Genomic DNA, 20,861 nt, shown 5'->3' on the forward strand with positions numbered 1-20,861 from the left:
ATTGTTTAAAACTTTAAGAGTGATACTATAGCTGAATGAGCACTTGAAGGCAAATATAAGACTTGACCTGATTGTGGGAAAGTGCAGCCCATCTGTACAAGAAACTGGCAATAGGATATTGATGTGACACTAACATGACCTATTCTACGTTACTGCTCTGCGGTTTGGAGACCTTTCAAATAGGCATGAAAACAGACATGAAAAAATTCAGAGGCATTCTGCAAAGATTAAAAAGTTCAGTACTGCCTGCATGAAAGTGCAATGGAAATAATTGTGGAACTGAAATGAGTGTCTTTGGAAGAATGGCAACATCAGTCTCATGAAACACAAATGGATGAATTTGTAGAACTGCTATTTAAGAAAGACTGAGCAACAATTCTGATGCCTTCACCTCATATTGGGGGGTTGTGATGCCTCCACCTCATATTGGGGTGGGAGTCGCAACACAAAGAATTGTTGTGTAACATAAACATAAGGTGGTAGGCATTGGTAGGCATGTTCCTACATCTAAAAGGTGATGTTTTTTTCAAATTTCACACCAGTTACGTAATACTGTTATTAATAGTGCCACTGTGAAGATGCAAATCTAGTTCACTTTAAATAAATGCTGTAATGGTTGTGAGTCTTAGTTACCTTTGAGACTGGACTTGGTGATTTGGTGTTAGTCAAGGATGCCTTTACAGTGACAAAGCTCTTCGCCGAGCTTGAATGAGGTCAGTTAATAGGGCTATGCAGAGCCGGATGTTTCTTTGGAGATACTGCAGAAAGATTTGGCAGGAATGTAGCCACTGTACATGATTGCTGACAGCAATGGTTACAAGTATATAGTCTCAAGACGACTGGGCTCCAAAAATCCATGTGGCACTGTCAAGAAAAAATACCATTGTATTCGGCGTATGGCTCTGGTGCATCATATTGCACCAGAAGCAGAAATCTGAGCATCAGTTGGCACTATAGTGACACAATGAACTGTTACAAATTGGTTACTTCAGGGACAGATCTAAGTCAGGATGCCCTGTAGCATGCATTCCATTGACCCCAAATCACTGTCATTTGTGACTTCAATGGTGTCAAGCGAGAGCTCATTGGAGGGCAGGTTAGAGGTCTGTTGTGTGTTCTGATGAAAGCTGGTTTTGCCTTGGTGCCAATGATGGCTATGTGTTGGTCAGGAGGGGGCCAGTTGAGGGCCTGCAACCAACCTGTCTGTGTGCTGGACATGGGGACCAACACATACAGTTATGGGCTGGGGTGTGATTTCTTATGACAGCAGGAACAATCTCGTGATTATCCCATGCATTCTGACTGCAGATTTGTATGTCAGTCTCGTGATTCTGCCTGTTGTGATGCCATTTGTGAGCAGCATTCCAAGGGGTGTTCCCCAACAGGATAACACTCAGTCACATACTGATGTTGTAACTCAACATGCTGTACAGTGTGTTGGCATGTTGCCTTGATCTGCTTAATGAGCAAATTTGGAACATCAGATGGCAACTGTAGCATCATCCACAACCAGCACTCGCTGTCCATGTATTAACCAAGCAAGTGTATCAGGCATGGAAATCCAGCCCATGAACTCATAACAAGTACCTGTACAACACAATGCATGCATGTTTGCATGCTTGCATTCAGCTTTCTGGCAGTTACATCAGTTATGAAGGTACCAGAATTTCAAAATTGCAATGGCTTATCTCATGCTTACATTACCCTGTGACCTTGCAATGTTACTCGCTTACATATGTTACCTAGACAAATGTATTCTGAAGTTTCATTGCTCTAAATTAATTATTTTTTGGCAGTGCAAGTTTTTTGCATCAGTCTATGTATAATGAGAAAAACATAAGAGAGAGTAAGGTGCATCCTGAGGCATGTAAACAGTAATTTTTTCCTCACTCCATGCATAAATTCCAATAAGACAGAAGATTGCTGTTACTGGTATGAAGTACCATCCACTGTTTGTACAGTTTGTTGTGAAACATGTACGTAGATTTAGAAATACCTAACTCCCCTCTTGATGACTATTATACAGTGATAAACACTGGCATGGTAATATTGTTTGCTGCCACCAGAAATATTTAAGTAAAAAAAATGGGATGTTGGTTTGAGCTCCCCTCTGCTTTATTAGGCTTTTTTTGAGGAGATATATCCTTGCTTTTCTTTGTCCAATTGCTGCTAGACATGCTGTCTACGATGGGCTTAGAACTAATGTTCAGCTTTGTTGTTTTCACACATAAAATACAAATCATTATCAGAGGTGAATGATGTGCTAATTGATAGGAGAAAGGTCTTATAACCATGTGAGGATCAAACTATGAACCTTTGAATTTGTACTCTGATGCTTACCTACACAGCCATCAAGCTAATTCAGTAATATATATACTATTCAGTTGTTTACATTCTATTATCCATAATAATTATACTTCCAATTTTCATGGCCATCTTAACCTATTGCATATTCTTAAATGAAGCATTGCAATATCTATATCTGTCACAAAGGGTTTGTTTTTGTGTTATTTTACTCACTATGTGTTTAGGTGGTCTCACTGTCATCATTAAGTGGATGACCTGTTTTTACACAACAGTTTCTAGAGAAAATCACTGGTAGATTTTTAAATTATAGTGCGAGGTGGCAAATAATCTATTTTTCATCTTGCAATGGTAGTAACAGGTTAAGCGGGACATAGTATTTGTAGATGTGATACAATGAATAACTGTTCCGACATGAAAAGTGATATACAACTATTTTTCTTTTAGTGGTAAATTTATAGATTGAATAGTCGAATTTCAATGACTGCAAGTACATCAGGGACCATGTTGGTGGATATTTCTCAAACAGCTTGACAACAAATTATTAGAGAAAAATCCCCCATTCTTAGAATGTGTTAATATTTCTATGGGGGATGCATGGATGACACATTCCTCATCAGTGAAACGGTCGATGAAGATATACACTGCATTCTTCAATAGCATATGCGGCTACTATTTACAGAATTAAACTGTTAGCTTGATACACAAAACATCTTAAGAGATAATACCTTTTCTGGTTCTCAGTTCCTAAATGGAAAGACAAAGAAAGAAATAAAAATTTCACCCACAGACAAATTCGATGGCACTTTGGGACATGCAGTATGTCGATAACTGGCCCATATGGATTTATATTTATGTGCAAAAAGCTGCCACCGTGCCATGCAAACTGTGAGTGTACTCAGAACCCTGGCACACACAGCACACGTCATTGCCAACGAGAGAAGTCTGGAGGATGAGCTTCTACACCTGAGAAGAGTTTTTGAAGCCAATGGGTAAATTCCACAGCAGATATGTAAGGCGCTATAAATGAAACCAACAGTGGGTATAAGAAATGCAGAAGAAGACACGGAAAGTTTTAAATCCATGGCTTTTCTGTCATATGTGGGAAGCCTATCACTAAAATGGGAAGGATCCTCAGCAAATACAAAGTGAAAGTGATTTTTTGCCCTCCACCAAACACAGCAGTACTCCTGGGTTCTGTTAAAGATGATTTGGTGCTTCAGAAACCTGGGGTCTACAAGATCCCCTGTGAGTGTGTCCGTTCATACATTGGAAAGACGACACATATAGCCAGCAGAGATGCACAGAGCACCGCAGGTACAGCTGGCTCTTACAGCCTAATAAATCTGTGGTGGCAGAGCATTGTAGTGACACGGGCACTCTATGACGTATGATAGTGTCAACATTTTGGCCTCAACTTCATCTTTCTGAGACTCAGTAGTGAAATGAGCAATTGAAATTTGGTTGGTGATGTATTTAATAAGAGACATAGCAGCTTCAGCTTGAACAAATCATGAAATTTGGCAATTTCTGTAGTAAACGCACAAAGATGCCGCAACGGTGCAGCTCACAGTGATACATCTATATCACCGTGTGGATCAACAGTGCAGCCATAGATCTAATTCCATGCATATGTCATACCTCTTCGCCACTGATCAACCTCTCTGGCACCTTGTTTATCTGTGGCACACACACACACACACACACACACACACACACACACACACACACACACAGTGGTGCAGTCCATGGGCTTAAAAGGATGAAGCTAGTACTGGAGCATCAGTCACCTCAGCTCATTCTGATGATGGCTGGACAGTATTCAGCAAAATATTAGAAGAAGAAATCAAATTTATGTGGCTGCATGTTTGAAATTTTATGGGACAAAAGGAGACTATTGACACTAGCAACAGGTTCTACATATCCCATTACTTTTCAGTGTTTTGCTTTAGAGATAATTTTAATTTTGTCTTTGTTCATAATTTTATTTTACTAATATTGGTGTTCTTTCCCTGGGTGGTTGCCCATGATGCAACCAACAATATAAGTGTATACTGTGGGATGCCACAGCTGCAGTCTGCAGGCAACACTACTGCAGAAGATTGTATATAACATGGCAATAACATAACTAGACTACTTCATTTTCAACCAATCTTCCAGCTGCCATCACAGCAAGAGATGGCACCAGCCTCGCAGCTGGCAGCATGCCTGTAACAGTACACAGGGCTGCAATCATGGGCACTTGTTACCTTCTGCAAGATCATGTGCCTGCTGTATGCACACCTATATCCTTTTGCCAGATGGGTATTAAGGCACCATTTGGCCAATCCGTGGCAGTGTGCTTGGTGTGCATTCACCGTGTACATCGCCAAGCTGGTCGAGGATCAGTTACCACCTCATCCAAGTCATCAAGCCATCACTGGGTGCCTCCTCTGTGCCATCTTGCTGGACTTCACCTTCAGCCCATCCTCCAGCTCACCACTGACCATCCAGCGCATCATTGGACATCACTTCCGAGCATTCGTGGCCTGCCTCACTGGATGTCATCTTTGACCTTATAGGGCTCTCGCTTCACTGGATGTCATTGCCAACTGTCCAAGCCTCCCACTGCTCTGGATTTCAACCCTGATCATCCAGGGCTCCCATCTTGCTTGATGCCATCACAGAATATAATACATCTCCCAACTGGCAGGATTTTCTATTAACACATCACAGAAAACAAAGTAGCAGAGAGACAAAACACACACTACCAGTGCTGGATGTGTACAGAGTGTAGGAACGTTACGGTCCCAAGATGGCAGCTGTAGCTCACACACCTCCGCAATAGAACAAAATGTCTGTTACTTTCAAGATAGCCCTCGCAGTTTTAATCACTATAATAGTTGTTTCTTCTACATATCCGTATTTCCCATGTGCCTTCGAGTTCCCATTTTAAGTTTGAGGTTAACTGTTTCAGCATATGCTCAGATGGAGGACCAGCTGACAGCTTTGGGAGAGCGCTGGGCTCATATATGCCAATGGACAGAAGATCGATGGGCGCAGCTGCAACATCAAGCAACAGTATGGGGTCCAGTTACAAAGAAGCTACAGTTTGTGCAGTCAGCACTTGATACCTGTGAAACACAGCTTAAAACAATGGAGGCTACACCATTAGAGGAGATGGGCCAGGTTATGGAAAGAGTTCGCACATTGCAGGTACATGCTATTTTTGGAACATTGTTGGAATGCATTAATTTATTGGACTATAGCTTGACCATAATTGTAAGAAACTGAACTGTTATATGTGTTTTCATAACAAAAACATTTGAGAAAATTTGGAGTTGATTTTGACTTGTCTGAAATTATGTTGTTTTGTGTGCATACACACTTTTGTTTGTGAATGAAGTACCTAAATTGTTGCATAAAACAGAATTGGCCTTAAATTAACAATTTTAGATCACTTTTTCTCTTTATATTGACAGTTACATGTTTTCCTTTGTAGACAATCCGAGTTGAAATGGATGATCACCAGAAAAAAATCATTGCCCTTCAGGATTTAGCTCAAAAGCTGCAGGCCGGTTCTGCTACTGACAAAATTCTTGAAAAGATAGAAATGCTGCAGGACCGATGGGATGCTCTGATACAAATAATGGAAGTTCAAGGCCAACGTGTAAGTCTAATTCTATGTACATACTTGTTCAGTGTATGTATAGAAAAGTCAGTGTTAAATGATTTCCTTAAGAATATAGCAGTTGACTAACATGTGGCTGTTAGTTGCAGAAATATTTATCACCCTACAGTAATTGCAAATCCTGTTCAATGTGGAAAATTGTTGTCTTGACACAGTTACGTTGCAGTGTTAGAACAGTGTGTGTCATGAGTATACCATGTTAAATGATTCTTCTATTGCTGCTTAGTAAAACAACTTCATGTTTATAAATGAAAAGATCAAAAATTTGGATGTTCCATAGTATTAACTTATTCAGTTAACTGATTTTCGTTGTGCAAACTCTTCGAACCACGATGTCACATTTGACCATGCAATTACACAAGATGTCTACAGTAGGGTACATGGATTCCTGTGGGGAGGGGGGTGCTGTTAGTGCAGTAACCCCCTTGTAATAATAGTCTATGTACAGGTGTGGTTGGTTCTCCAGTCATGACCTTACACTGGCTGAATAAAGGGCACCAGAAGGAAGGACATGTGTTTGCATGATGGTAGCATTGTAAGCCAAAAACCAGTAAACTAAATAAATGAATATTGTAGAACATCCACTTTTGCTGCTTTTCTTTGTAATTTGTAGGTGTATGTGGTCCTCTAAGCTCTGAAGAAACAAATTTTTAAATTGATATATGTTATTCAGGTTTCCTGTTTGTGTGTGTGTCCACTACACAAAACCACCACATTATGGTGAATGATTAGCTTCACCCATTCCATTCATTTAAAAATATTTATAGAACACTCTGAATTCCTCGCTGTAGAAAGTGCCAAAATTTTTACCACGAATATTGTATCCCACTACACCGATATCGGGCATGCCCGCCTACCTTTGTTGTATTTCAGTGTCTTGTAGAAGATTTTCACAGTTATGTATGTTTTTTGTTTAAATGAATTTCTCGTGAAACAAACTACAGCATCAGCCTAACAGCTACATAATTATCATACAAGCTGCACTGATATTTTAAAAAGATATAACTTCCTCAGAAAAATAAAATGGAAACAAGTCTTAGCCTAGACAAAACAAGCAATTAGAAGATGTCATTTAGGAAAACTACATTTTATTTGTCCGTGTGAATGAATGAAACTTGAGAGAAAATAACAAGTGGCTACATATTGTTAAATAAGAGAACTTCTGCTTATTTCTCTGATTTTCTTCATTCAGTTTTATTTTCCTCAGAAGAAAAAGTATTGAGATATTTGCATTGTTTTCTGATGAAAATTCATCACCCTATTTTGCATCTCTTGACCCTTTTCCCAGCCCATGCACAATAATGGATTACATTTTTATTCATTATTCCCCCCCCCCCCATCTGCTCCCACTACTCCCTTTATGAGTAGTTTGGCTAGAAACTGGTACCATTATTCTGCTGCTTCGTCAAAAAATGTATCAGTAAGGTTGATGATACATGTGTTCATTATACATTGATTAGTAAGGTATAATAATAATCAATCAAGTGGATTCACATTGTAATATAATAATTCCTTGGTACTGATAAAAACCTGAAATGTTAGGCTGTACCTTATTAATGCAGTTTTGTTTCCTTTCAAACAGATAAATAGCTCAGGATTTGAATTTAGCATAAAACCAATTGCTACTGAAAGCAGGTCTGAAGTATCCTCTCAAGATGATGAATGGAGCAGGAGTTCTAATTTTACTTTGCAGTCTAGTCAAGAGGTAATGGTTTTACACAATTAAAATTTATATAAGTTTTGATTGATGCTGTCATTTTCAATAAATGCATATTGTTTGTTAATTTGTTGCTGGCTTCGTCATTCACCAACTAACATTAATGTCTGCAGAGTTCAGAAGATCCAACATGAATAAAAAAATATGTAATGTGTTTCCAGATTCTACAACATGCAAGTCCAAAGAAACGTCGTCTTGCAACTGTTAATCGGCTTGAGTTTGATACAAAACTTGCACTTTTTCAAAAATGGTTGGACCATATTGAATCAAGGTTAGATACCTGTAAAGAAGGAAGTAGTTCTGAAGGCAGCACATTTAACAACTACAGTTTGGAAGAACAAATAGCAATCTATGAAGAAAGTCAGTCAGATATAGAGATTCATGAGGAAGATTATAAGCAGCTTGTAAGCCTTGCCAAAGTGATGATAAGGGAACTGCAGATACGTAAGTTAAAAACTTTGCATGAAGTTTCTCTCTTCTACAGTTTGACGCCTTAAAAGTCAAAACCTTATTCATTCATTTGCATTTTTGACTGCTTGTCACCCCTATATCAACACATTTATAATAATATGAAAACCTACTTAACAATCATCATCTTAAACTTGTGCAATGACATGAACATGATGATTATTGATATTTCCAAAGTTGTCTTTTCTATATTGTAATATCAGTTAAGTGATAACTGTACAAACATTAAAATATCGTAAGGATCATCAGCTGATTGGCCAGAAACAATCGTAGAACTTACACAATAATTAGGCATAATACAGTATTGCCACCATCTGGTGTAAATGATACATTGACCTCTGGATTGGTAATGTTTGTGTTTCCAGCATAAAACAAACTTGGTACAGAGAAGAAACAACAGAGTTAGCTGCTTCTTGTTTAACAACAACAGAGTGCATTTGTTACGTCTGATTCTGGTAGTGCCATAAGCTTACAAAACATCATATTGTGAGGCCTATTAAGGCCTCTGACCAAGCAACCTACAACTTTCCAGGAATTCATTACTGAAGAAAAAATTTATAATCCAATACAATTTCAGTTTACTTACATTCCAGTAATCATTGTTTCAATCATTAGCTTTTTCATGTGTTGGTGAAAATTATGTTTTTTATATTTTTAATTATACTGATTATTTCTCACAGAATTTAATGGAACAATTATCACCTTTTCATTGTAAGAATTTAGTTCAGCTGATATTTGTATGTAGAAGCAAATATTTACACGTTCTCACTATGCATCTGAAGCCTCTGTGGGCACAGACATGGGACTAGTTTATTTATGTTTCTTTCTCCTCCTCAGTTCCAGCATCTTGAAGGCAACACAATCATGATGTATACATTATCCTGTTGTGCAGAATAAAGAATCTGTGGGACATGATAACATGTTCTAAGGCTATATGAAACATCAGATTTATACACAGTCATATCTCGTGAGCAAATTTCGGTGTGTCCTCCATGTACCCATTCCACTCCCTTCTAATAACTAATTTCCATTTAGTGTAGGGAGGGCACTAGGAAAGTGCAGAAAGGCATTGAAGTTGGTCTCATAACCAGCATAATAGGCCAGGAAGATATAGGATTCCAGTCAACCACTTACATGTAATACATCAGAGGCAGTCATATGGTTAGTTGTGTATGAGAAAGGCTCATAATTAATTTTCTCCTTGAACTATTCTACATCCAGATCAAGTATTCATTTCAATGTTCAGCGCAGAGCCACAGGATGTTTGTTGTCAATTATCGTAAAAGTGACAATTCAGAGGAATCTGCGTGGGTGTTTTAATCAGGATCATAAGATTATACCAGAATCGTTTGGGGGAGTTTACACTGCCTAATTCAGAACAGTAGGCCCTACTTTTTGCCTTGGTTTTCAGTTCATAATTTATTATATTATTATTATTATTGTTGTTGTTGTTGTTGTTGTTGTTGTTGTATTTTGTAGATGTATTATTTTATTATTATTATTATTATTATTGTTGTTGTAGAAAATGAACAAACTGATGCAGAAGAAAAAATTGTAAATGACTTGGAAACAAGATGGCATGGTGTACAACAGTTACTACAACACCACAGGCAAACCATAGATTTTATGAATGATAGAAAACTCTTTTATAATGAAGTTCTTAGTTTAGAATTGCTGTTGGAAGGTTATGAGAAATGGCTCGAATCTCCAAAAGTGTCAGTGAGTCTTGCGCATCAGCTTGAACAATGCAGGGTGAGTAACAGCTACAGAAACACAAATATTTGTATTATATTGTATTACTATTTTTCCCTGTTGCATATAATTTAAAATTGTACTTACATTTTATCACTTTCAAAAGTCAAAAGTTTGACTAACTAAAACTTTTCAATCGAGGATGATATATTTTCGAGTATTATCACCCAAATAGTCCTTGGTGTATTTTCCTGTAGTCTCAAAATTCTTTCATTGATTCTGTGTGTTATTTGATTCTCTCCAACTTGTAGCAAAATAATTTATCTCAGTGGTAGACAGTTGCTTGCTAACATCATTGTGAGCTCTCAGTTTATGGCACTAAAATCAGAATGTGAAACAACCACAGTCCAAATTACTGGCAACAGTAGTCATTATTATAGAGCATGCAGGTGTTAAGAGAAAGAAATCATGTAGTCTTATGTCATTATCTTGATTTGGATTTCTCTGTGTTCTCTAGGGTAGCCGATGGCTTGCAGGGAAGCAGCAAGTCTATGGGGGAGAGGAATGTGGGATGGAGAAACAGCTGGCACATGGGATAGAAATATGACACACAGGCACCAGAGCTGATGATTTATTTAATTTATAGGTTCTTCCATTATGTCTTGGCAGAAAATTTTCATATTTAAATTTGAGTAACAAGTACACTTTTTTCCTATTAACTTTTGTCTATTTCAAACTAGTTTTCAGCTTATTTGGCCATCTTCAGGAAACAACTGACTAGCGTCTGAAAGGGACACAAGTTCTTAAGTAATCAAACATTGTACGCAAAGATATAATCACTTGCATAGAGTGTTGTGCATCAAGCTTTTTTAATGTTGAAATGCACTTTGCATGATGGACAATGTTAAGCATAATAAATAATTAGACAACATTGTATTACAGGTTAAATGCTTATAATGTTTAATTTTGTGATGTCTTGACATTGGCTGATTAACTGTTAAACTGAGCACTCTTCATTTATGTTGTGCGACAAACATGTTTTTTAACATTGTAAACTAAACTTCAGGCAATGGACACTGCCTAAAGTTTAGTTTACAATATAAGAAAAACATGTTTGTTGCACATTAATGAGGAGTGCTCAGTTTAAGAGTTAATCAGCCAATGTCAAGACATCCCAAAATTAAACATTGTAACTATTTAACCTGTAATATTGTGTTGTTTAATTATTTATTGTGTTTAACAGTGTCCATGGTGTAAAGTGTAATTTCAATGTTAAGAAACAAGTTTGATGCACAACAGTCTATGCAAGTGATTGTTTCTTTGTCTATAATCTTTGATTACCTAAAAACTAGTGCTCTGTCAGATGCTAGTGACTTGTTTCTTGAAAAGGGCCTAATTAGCCAAAACTAGTTTCAAAAAACAAAAATCAGTAGAACAACAGTGTACATGTTAGTCAACCTTAAATAGAGCTGATGAATTTGTGGAGAGTATGATGACGATCACATGGAGTGGGTTGAGAGGGAGTGGCAGGACACAGGAAGAGGGGCTGTAGGGCAGAGGGTGTTACTGTGGTGGATTTTTGGAGATTGAGATAGGAGGATTACAGGAGCATTTTATATGTTGCAAGGATGACTCCAGTTTGCATAGTTCAGAGAAGCTGGTGCTGGGGGAAAGGATCCTGATGGCACAGATTTCGATGCAGCCTTTGAATTTGAGCATATTGTGCTCATAGCATGTTCTGCCAATGGGTGGTCAACTCTGCTCTCAGCCACAGTTTGGTGGTGGCTATTCATTCTGATGGATAGCTAGTTGGTGGTCAAGCTCACATAAAATGCTGTACAGAAATTGCAATAGAGCTGTTATATGACATGGCTGCTTTCACATGTGACACAACCTCTTATGTGTGGCATAAGCTTGTGATGGAACTACAATAGGATGTGATGGGTGGGTGAATTGGGCAGGTATTGCACCAAGTTCTTGCACAGAAATATGACCCCTGAGGCAAGGGATTGGGGTAGGTTCGGTGCAGAAATGGTCCAAGATGGTGTGTAAGTTGCGTGGATGCTGGAATACTGCTTTAGGAGGGATGGGAAGGATTGTGGGTAGGATGGCCCTCATTGCATTGAATATCTATTATTGTGCACAGAAAAGAGTAACAACCTACTCATGAGGCTTTACATCTTGTGAAAAATGGTATTTTGCCACCTACCCATCCTACACAATGTCCTGGTCTATCCCTATGCCACTCCCACATCCAGCCCTTGCCACAGGCAGACCCTTCTGCAAGATCTGCCCAATTTTCCCACCCAGCATGTCCTACTCTATTCCTGTCACAGGCTTATCCTATCCTATCAGAGGCAATGCCTCATGTGAAAGCAGCCTTGTCATACACCACCTCTATTGCCATTGCTGCACAGCATTTTGTGTGTGCATTACCATTAACCAGCTGTCCGCCAGACTGAATGGCCACCACCAAATTGTGGCCAAGAGCACAAACTCCCTCACTATTGTGGTTGTCTGTCATATTCCTATCTTGTGTGTCTGCTGTCTCCCTCAAAGCCATCAGTTACTCTTCCCCAAACACTCCCCTCACTTCCTCCATCTATTTACACCATCATACACAACCTCTCACCCCAATCTACATGCTGAAGTCACAAATACAGTCAGTGGAATGTGCAAATGAGTAGTTCAAAGTGTTGTATATGACTGAGACTGGCACACATCTGGGAACAACTGCAAACCCTGAATACTCGACATCTCCAGCCTTCTTAATAATTAACACAAAGTGAAAAGTCTATGACAGTCCTCCATATTTTTTGATGTATTTGATCAACAGAGTTTTTTTTTTTTGTAATTTATATTTATTAACATTTGCTCCAGGCTAAACTCAAAACTCTAAAGTCCAATGAAGAGCGCTTCACAAAGTTGAAAAAGAGATCAGCTGAGCTCTCTGGAAATGAAACTGCAGGACCTTATGCTGAAGATATTGATGCTGATGCAGACAAAGTTCTTCAGAGATGGAACAGTTTATTGTTGAGGTAATTGAAGAGAGCTGTTAATTCTATAAAAAGAAAAAGTGTTTACATTTCAGTATTTTGACTTGTGTTGCTGATTTCCAACATGCATTATTATTTAGGCTGACTGAAAAACAGACTGAACTAACCAGCGCCATTGATAGAACGCCACCCAAGAAGTATCTTGAAGCAAAAGAAGCACTGATGAAATGGGTGCACAATGTTGAAGGTGTGCTGCTTTCAGAACATGCTGTTGTGTCTGATATTACCACAATGGAGGACCAGCTTCAGAAGTTCAGGGTAACATATTTCTACATTCTAGTTTTATTAATGTAATTTTCATCCAAACAGTATTGCTTGGAACAGTCTTACACCTTCTTTTAAATTTGTACTACTACACACCTCTATTATAACACACACTCATAGCAAATGGCAATTCAGGGACATGGTCCACATGAAGTTTTTGTGTCTGTTTCGAATATTATCTTCAAAATTTAGTCCAGAAGCCAACAATAGTGACTGTTTTGTTTATATAACGGCAGCTGAGTTGTAACTAACCTGACCTAGAACTGCATTTTGGAAGTCTTGTAACATTTCTTCTTTGATCATCCTCTTGCTACTGATGGATTTGATGAACATTTTTAAAATGAAGTACACAGCTTTGTAACAATTGATTATTGATCTCTGCACATTTATTGACTCACAGTGTTCACCTGTTCTCTGATTATCTTTGTAACATGTGAGAATTCAATGTTGGACACAGATCAGTAAGTAACGCTAATTAACAAACATTTTTAATGTTCACTAGTGCGGTCTAACATATCACTTTACCCAGCTCTGGCATAATATCTTTACTGTCTGAATGTTGAAACATAGATTATGCAAAAGTTCACAGCTAGGTCCTTACTGACACACACAAAGAAACTGTACATTTTGTACTTCATGGTGGTTAAACACAAACTGACTGAAATTTGCATGATGCAGCATAAACCATAAACTACATGATGTTTACAATGTCACTAGCAGACCCACATAGTACAAACTAAACTGAAAACTACATAATGGGATGTAGACTGTTCACATAATAACTGTTAGATTCTGACAGACCTGATAACATATTGTCAAATAGATAGTTAGTTACATTTTGATACTTAAACACAGAGTGACACAGGCTTTGTGTGCTGCACCTACTTACAGGTGTGCATGATATGGAAAAATACAATTGTTTGAATTATAGATTTACTACATTGTAAGTATTTACATACAGATCTAGAAATTTAAAAGGAACAAAGACACAATAGACAGTGATGTAAGTTTGTTCAACTAACAGCAGTACAATTAGAAAATGACAAAATAATGCAGTTCATTGTTAAAGGAGATTTCCAGAATTTGCTAGAAATTCTTGAGAAAGTGAAATTTTCTAATTGCGATAATGAACAAATTAACAAACAAATTTAATGAAAACTGGTGACTTTTCGAAACAAAAAAATTGGGGGTATAAAACTATGCTACTAAATTTTGAATAAATTACCTTTTAAGATGTGACCATTCTAGGACATGAAAATTATGAGTATGCATGACTGTTAAAATTCATAGTTTTTGGAAAAAATGAAATGTTTTTGAAAAAAGGATAATCAGGGCTTCAAATGAGCTATACCATTACCAAAACAAATAACATTTTGCTTATAAAAAATTTCACCATCCCTTGGTTTGCATGTATAGCAAATCACAAATATTTCTGTGAATAAAATATTTGCAGGTGAACTAACTATAGTACAGTCATCAGTAATTTGAAAATTACACAGTGAATAATAAAGTTTAACACATCACTGCTTGAATAAGAAATTCTATACTGTTGTATACGTATTATTAATAAAATGAGATCAGAAGAGGAAAAAAATGTTAACATTAGGGGTGGTATATGAATAAGTAAGATATTCCAACATTGCTCTGTAACACAATTCCATTATTGTTACCTATAATGAACACTATGAGAAGAGGAGAGCAGTCACCAAATGTACAATATCTCAAAAATTGTAGCTAAATGTTCAATGCATACTCAAAAAAAGTATGACTGATTAGCAGTCATGTCAAGTGGTATACTTCCGTTTCTCATGTGGATACCACACTGTTTGCCTTCATATGTGTAAATTACTAGAACAACTGTTGCTGGATTGTCGTTACCTGCATGTTTCTTTTACCACCACAATTGGGGCACTTTACTTATCAGACCACCAGTATTGGCTGAAAAAATGGATTTCTTGGGAAAATTTGCTTGTTTTGGTTAGCAGTAGTCAAATTTTGAACATTCTTTCTCATTATGCACCATGAGAATATATATTCTACACATAAGTTTAGCATAATCTGCAAAGAATTTATGTTGTACATGTAAGTGTGTTCTTGACATGCAGAATATACTGTTTACTGTATACAGTTGAAACATATACCATTGTAAATGATGTATGTTATAAAATGAAAACTACTGCACTATTATGTTTGAAGTAATCTCCTGTGGGGCTCACTAGAAAAATAAGAAAGTGTAACAAAGTTTCTAGGAAATATGTAAAGACGGCAGTTTGAGAATACTTTGATACTTATAGATATGTCATGCAGTTACAGTTAAAGTGAAAGGACAGAATTTGTGTGTAGTGAATATGCTACACTCTCTCAGGAATCTGCCTTTTTATTATCTTATTGGACAAAATATTTGTTTCACGTGGGTGTGAACATTTAAGTCAGAATACAAGACTGACTGTGGAGAGCAAAGTGAGAGGCTGTGAAATGTGACTGCATATTTGGTGTAAAGCAATATTGCAACAACTAATAAATGTATAATGATGGTGATAATATTCAATAATGATGATGAAATGAAAAAGAATTGTTATTAGCTGGGTACCATATGTAGCAAATTTCATGATGAGAACATTCAAAAATTAATTTAATGTTATAAGGTGTTGTACTGAAAAGAAGTAGTAGATACATACTTGCATGTACATTATGAAACATCGTGTTAAAAAAAGCATAACTTGCTTATGGAATGAAATTAAGTCCTGTGTGGAACCTTAGGTAATATAATATGGAATGCTAAATGGAACTCATTATTAGTAAAAAAATATTTATCATACAGGAACTACAAAACACCATTGATGAACAGCAAGACAGTTTCGAGTACGTGAACAAAACTGGGCAAGAGCTGATACAGCATGCTGGTTCAGAAGCACAGAGTCAAAGATTGAGGGAAGAGCTCCAAGACCTAAATACACGGTGGAGTGATATCCCAGCCATTTTAGAGGAAAGGCAGTGCAGACTTACGAAAGGTAAGTAATTCATTATTATTATTAATATTATCATCTGAGACACTCACAAAATATGACCCATGCAAACCACACTTAGGTTGACAAAAAAACTTAGTTTTCCATTACTTTTACAGTGAAAATAGGCTGAGGAAAAATCAAAAGTTTGAAAGCAATATACTAAAAAAAAATTACAAGAACTATGCCAGAAATGAAAAAAAAACTAACACTGATAATGATACAGACAAACCAGGTGCCACATTATAAGTAAAATAGGAAGAAAGGGAAGAAATTATTTCTCCAAAATAAAACTGGTAATTTGTTGGAAGATTTGTCAACATACACTGCCGGGGGGGGGATTTGGTACACCTGGAAAGATGACATCGATTTTCATCTGATGATAGCACATGCCACCTAGAGGATAGTAGATGTACTGATAATGGTTTCAATGTCACCCACCAACAGATAGCATAGCTACCATAGCATCATCTGTGTCAATCCTTTAATATGGAATGCCCACAGCCAGAAGCCAGAAGGCTCAGTATAGTGTAAACTTGTGAAGCAAGTGGGCAACCATGCCACGGAGAAACACTTGTGCTCCTTACAGCCAACTGATCGAGTTTGAAAGGGGTGAAATTGTGGCATTCCAAGTGGCAGAGTGGTCCCTTTGGAGAATTAATACCAAAGTTGGATGTGCTCTGTGAGTTGTTCAAAGATACTGGTATCAGTGGTCATGTGAACATTCTCATACCCTCAGATGAGGTTCTGGACATCCATGCAGCACAGATGCCCACCAGGATGCTCCCAGGCAGCAGTGGCAGATCATACAGCTACCACAGCACAGGTAAGAGGGCTTGTGAGCCTAGACATGTCTACACAAACTGTTGTGAAGTGGTTATTAGTAGTGGGACTACAGACACACACAACTCTAGCTCATCTTCCACTCACGCCATGGCATTGACATTGCATGGGTCAACTGGTGCCATCAGAGGATCAATTGGAAGATGGAATGATGTGCCACAGTTTTCAGCAATGAAGGTAGATTCTGCCTGCATGCAAGTGACAGTCATTTGCTCATACAGTGTAGACTTGGTAAGTGCTGTATTGTAAAGTGCATTTTTCCAAGACATACTGGTCACACCCAGGCCATCTGGTCTGGGGAGCACTAAGCTACAACTCTTGTTCACCTTTGGTGTTTCTGGTGGGGACAGTAACCAGCACTAGTTACATGTAGAATGTTTTAGACCCATTATTTTGTTGTTTTTGCAACAGGAGGGTGGTGTGTTGCTCCAACAGGATAATATTTGCCCACACACTACCTGTGAAACTCAATGTGCTCTTTAAGATGTGCAGCAACTTTCCTGGCCATAAAAATATCCAGACTTGTCTCCAATTGAGCGTGTGTGAGATATGATGGGATGAGAAGTGACTTGTGCTACTGATCAACAAACAACTCTTACAGATTTATGTGAATAGGTCAAGCAGGCACAATATAACGTATCCCAGGACAGTATTCACCATCTGTATGATTAACTGGATGCCAGAGTCAGCACCTACACTGTGTACTAATTTAAGTGTTTCACCTGTGTTCTTGATCTGTAAATGTAATCATTTCACATACCCCATATGCACTGTTGCAACAATAAATCTTAAGTGACTTGAAAACCCTGAAAAGAGTGTCTTCATTTTTATTCCAGCAATGTTTATTACAAGAGACAAAATCAATAAGAACAGTTGAAGTTTGTATAATTTTAGATTAATAGAATTTATATAGGTAAAACACATAGAATATTAATTGGTCACTATTTATCTAGAAGATAAGTGCATAATTCAGTCTGTCACAGCACTAAAGAACATCACTGCACATGCTGTTTGTGCACTCATACCTGCTTTGCCCTTTAGTCTACAATTTCCCACTACTGTTTACATGCAGATGAGACTTGAAGCATTTGGTTGATGAGAAAGATACAAGAGGATGCATATGAAAAAAATGAAAAGTAGGTCTATTGAGATAATATGTCATTGTATTTTATTACACAAAAATTTTGTGTAAAGAAAAAGCTTGACAGAGAAATATTCTTTTAGGATTCATACATTTTTGTATTAGGAACTAATGACGAAATATAGACACATAGAATATGTAGCAATGTGGGAGAACAGTCACAAATTTGAGACAAGAGAATGAGTAAATGAGTGAGTGAGTGAGGTTATGTAATAGGAATGTACCAAGCAGTATGTTGAATGATTCAGAAACTAAACTCTCATTTAATAGAATTTAAGTTCATATTCCACACAAGCCATTTTGACTCACGTTATCAATGGCTTCTTTAAATTATTTGAGGTAATGTCACAGTTACTTTTTCAATGTCTTGTGGCTAATTTTTCTCTAGGTCCTTCAATATTTAGCTAACATTGCCTCTCAGTTGGTGGGACCAGAAGGCAGAAATGTACAGATACAGCATTAAAGAACTGGAGACAATGGTAAAGGTGTAGTGGTTTTTAGCCACAAAAAGCTCATTCTAATATAGTGTGAAATCAGTTACAGTGTAATGCACATGAATGAAGACATAACTGTACTTGAAAGAACAGTGGCAAATAAATAGATGAAAACTACTGAAAGTTCGAAAGTGCAAAATCAAGGAAAGTTCAAAATAAGTATAATAAATAAATAGAGAGGAAAGTACCAGGCAGACAAAAGCAACTAGAAAAGCAGTGCCCAAATAGATGGTTAGTTACATTTTCCAAAGTAATTTCTATGATGTACCGTAGTGACCCAGAATGATTCAGTTTACTCATCTTTCTAGTGTGAGACATCAGGATGGAAAACACAGACTGGACAGAAAATATAAAGGAAAAGATGGAAAGAAGACATTGAATGAAATAAAATTTTTATCACTTACTAATTTCACTTCTGCTAAAACTATGTGTGTGGCATGTAAAAATGGTGTATCACAAAGTGATTCAGAGTATGCTATGAACTGCAAGTATCCCCATAACTAAATACATATCACAGTACTCAAATGAAATGAGTTTACACAGTCCCCCTCCCCAATTAGGTCCCTACTTAATGAAGTCATCTGGTAACACATAATTGAAGGAGTAAGTATAATCTCTCATAGTTGAATGGGTGAGGCATTGGGATGTCAAAAGACACATACAAGACTGAAATAGTCCCATTGTTTTTGGGCAATGATTTTTCCCAGAGCTATAAGACAACAAAAAGAACATGCATATGGTGACATTTTCCTGGCTGGATACATTAGATACACACTCAGATGTTAATTATAAAACTCACTTTGTATCAACTTAATATTCTAAATGTTATGTAACTTGTTTCTCATTTGTTTAAGATGTTGAAACACTGCGCCAGTTTAATGATGAGATGGATGGTCTCAATTCATGGCTGCAAGAAGTTGAAACTTTTCTGCAAGCAGATGATGCCATACCAATTGGTGAATTAGAGACATTAGAAGCCCAACTGGAACAGTCCAATGTAAGTTAATATACTGTGATACCCCTGTGAAAATTCGAGTATACTTCTGAGTGAAAGATTGTAACTAGTTTAATGTATCTCTTGTAACAGGCTCTTCAGGATGACGTGGAAACACTTCAGCCAAATTTCAACAAAATAAAAACCACAGCCGAGAAGCTTTTGGACAATGCAGAACCTGCCTTTGCAGAACAACTGAAATCACAATTAGAAGCCTTAAGTAAGAAATGGGAGAAAGTAACCGGAGACTCAAAACAACAAAATACTGCACTGAAAGAGGCATTAGAAAAGAGCAGAAAGGTATATGCTTTTAACATTTTACGTGCTTCACATGCAGTTAATCTCTCAACACATTCATAAGCTTGAAGATATGTATGTATATTTTTTTCTACTAGGTGATCAGTGGTGTTGAAGATTTCAAGGCTTGGCTTTGCAAACTTGAGACTGAGATACCACCATCACCTTTAGTCAACTCCTCAACAGAACTTTACCAAATGAAAGGAAGATACCAACTTCTTAAAGATAAGGTTGATAGCAGGACAGAAGATTTTCGCAACTTGAATGAAATGGGTATGTGATTATAAGTCATTTCTTTATCTCTTGCAATTTTGTTCTATGTGAAAGTCTTGAAATGTATGTGTTAAGTGTCAGATTGTGCTCATGTGCTTCAAAGGAGATCACGTAAATTTGTTTTAACATCACATCGAGAATGTCTTATAATGCAGTAACTTACCTTCTCAGTGCATAACATTACAATAGCTACAAGATATGCAAGTCCGCGTTCATAGCTGAGTGGTGAGTGAAGATGGCTGCTGTGAGGACCTGGGTTCAATTGCGGGTACTACCAAGAATTTTTTGTCAGTGGGAGGACTGGTATGGGATGCACTCAGCCTTGTGATACCAATTGAGAAGCTGCTTGACATAGAGGTAGTGGCTCAACGGTCTGGAAAGTTTTTAAAGGGACTGGGAGAGCAGTGTGCTGACAACTAGCCACCCATACCACATCCACGTGACACCACAAGGTAGAGGAAGGCACAGCCTTCATGGCCAGAACTCATATGTATACATACTAGATGTGCAACACCTGCATCTATCCATTGTTATAAATAATCACTCTTTAGCAGTTCAGCTTTCATATACAGTAATACATAAAATAAATCACCTGAAGATGAAACCACAAAATTTTATGTGTAGTGCAAAATTCAAAAGTGTA

General features: G+C 37.4%; 1 protein-coding gene across 1 annotated transcript in view; it reads left to right on the plus strand.

The window, feature by feature from the left end:
- The window catches only part of LOC126299170 (dystrophin, isoforms A/C/F/G/H), a 2,370,611-nt gene that overhangs the window by 642,819 nt on the left and 1,706,931 nt on the right, over nt 1–20,861 (plus strand). Inside the window, exons 13-23 of the mRNA XM_049990931.1 lie at nt 5,261–5,499; nt 5,786–5,953; nt 7,557–7,679; nt 7,853–8,135; nt 9,682–9,911; nt 12,732–12,889; nt 12,988–13,165; nt 15,993–16,182; nt 19,509–19,651; nt 19,742–19,948; nt 20,044–20,218. Of these exons, the coding sequence (XP_049846888.1) occupies nt 5,261–5,499; nt 5,786–5,953; nt 7,557–7,679; nt 7,853–8,135; nt 9,682–9,911; nt 12,732–12,889; nt 12,988–13,165; nt 15,993–16,182; nt 19,509–19,651; nt 19,742–19,948; nt 20,044–20,218 (2,094 nt within the window). The remainder of the gene's footprint in view (nt 1–5,260; nt 5,500–5,785; nt 5,954–7,556; nt 7,680–7,852; nt 8,136–9,681; nt 9,912–12,731; nt 12,890–12,987; nt 13,166–15,992; nt 16,183–19,508; nt 19,652–19,741; nt 19,949–20,043; nt 20,219–20,861) is intronic.

This window comes from Schistocerca gregaria, chromosome X (genome assembly GCF_023897955.1).
Source record: "Schistocerca gregaria isolate iqSchGreg1 chromosome X, iqSchGreg1.2, whole genome shotgun sequence".
NCBI classification, from domain to species: domain Eukaryota; kingdom Metazoa; phylum Arthropoda; class Insecta; order Orthoptera; family Acrididae; genus Schistocerca; species Schistocerca gregaria.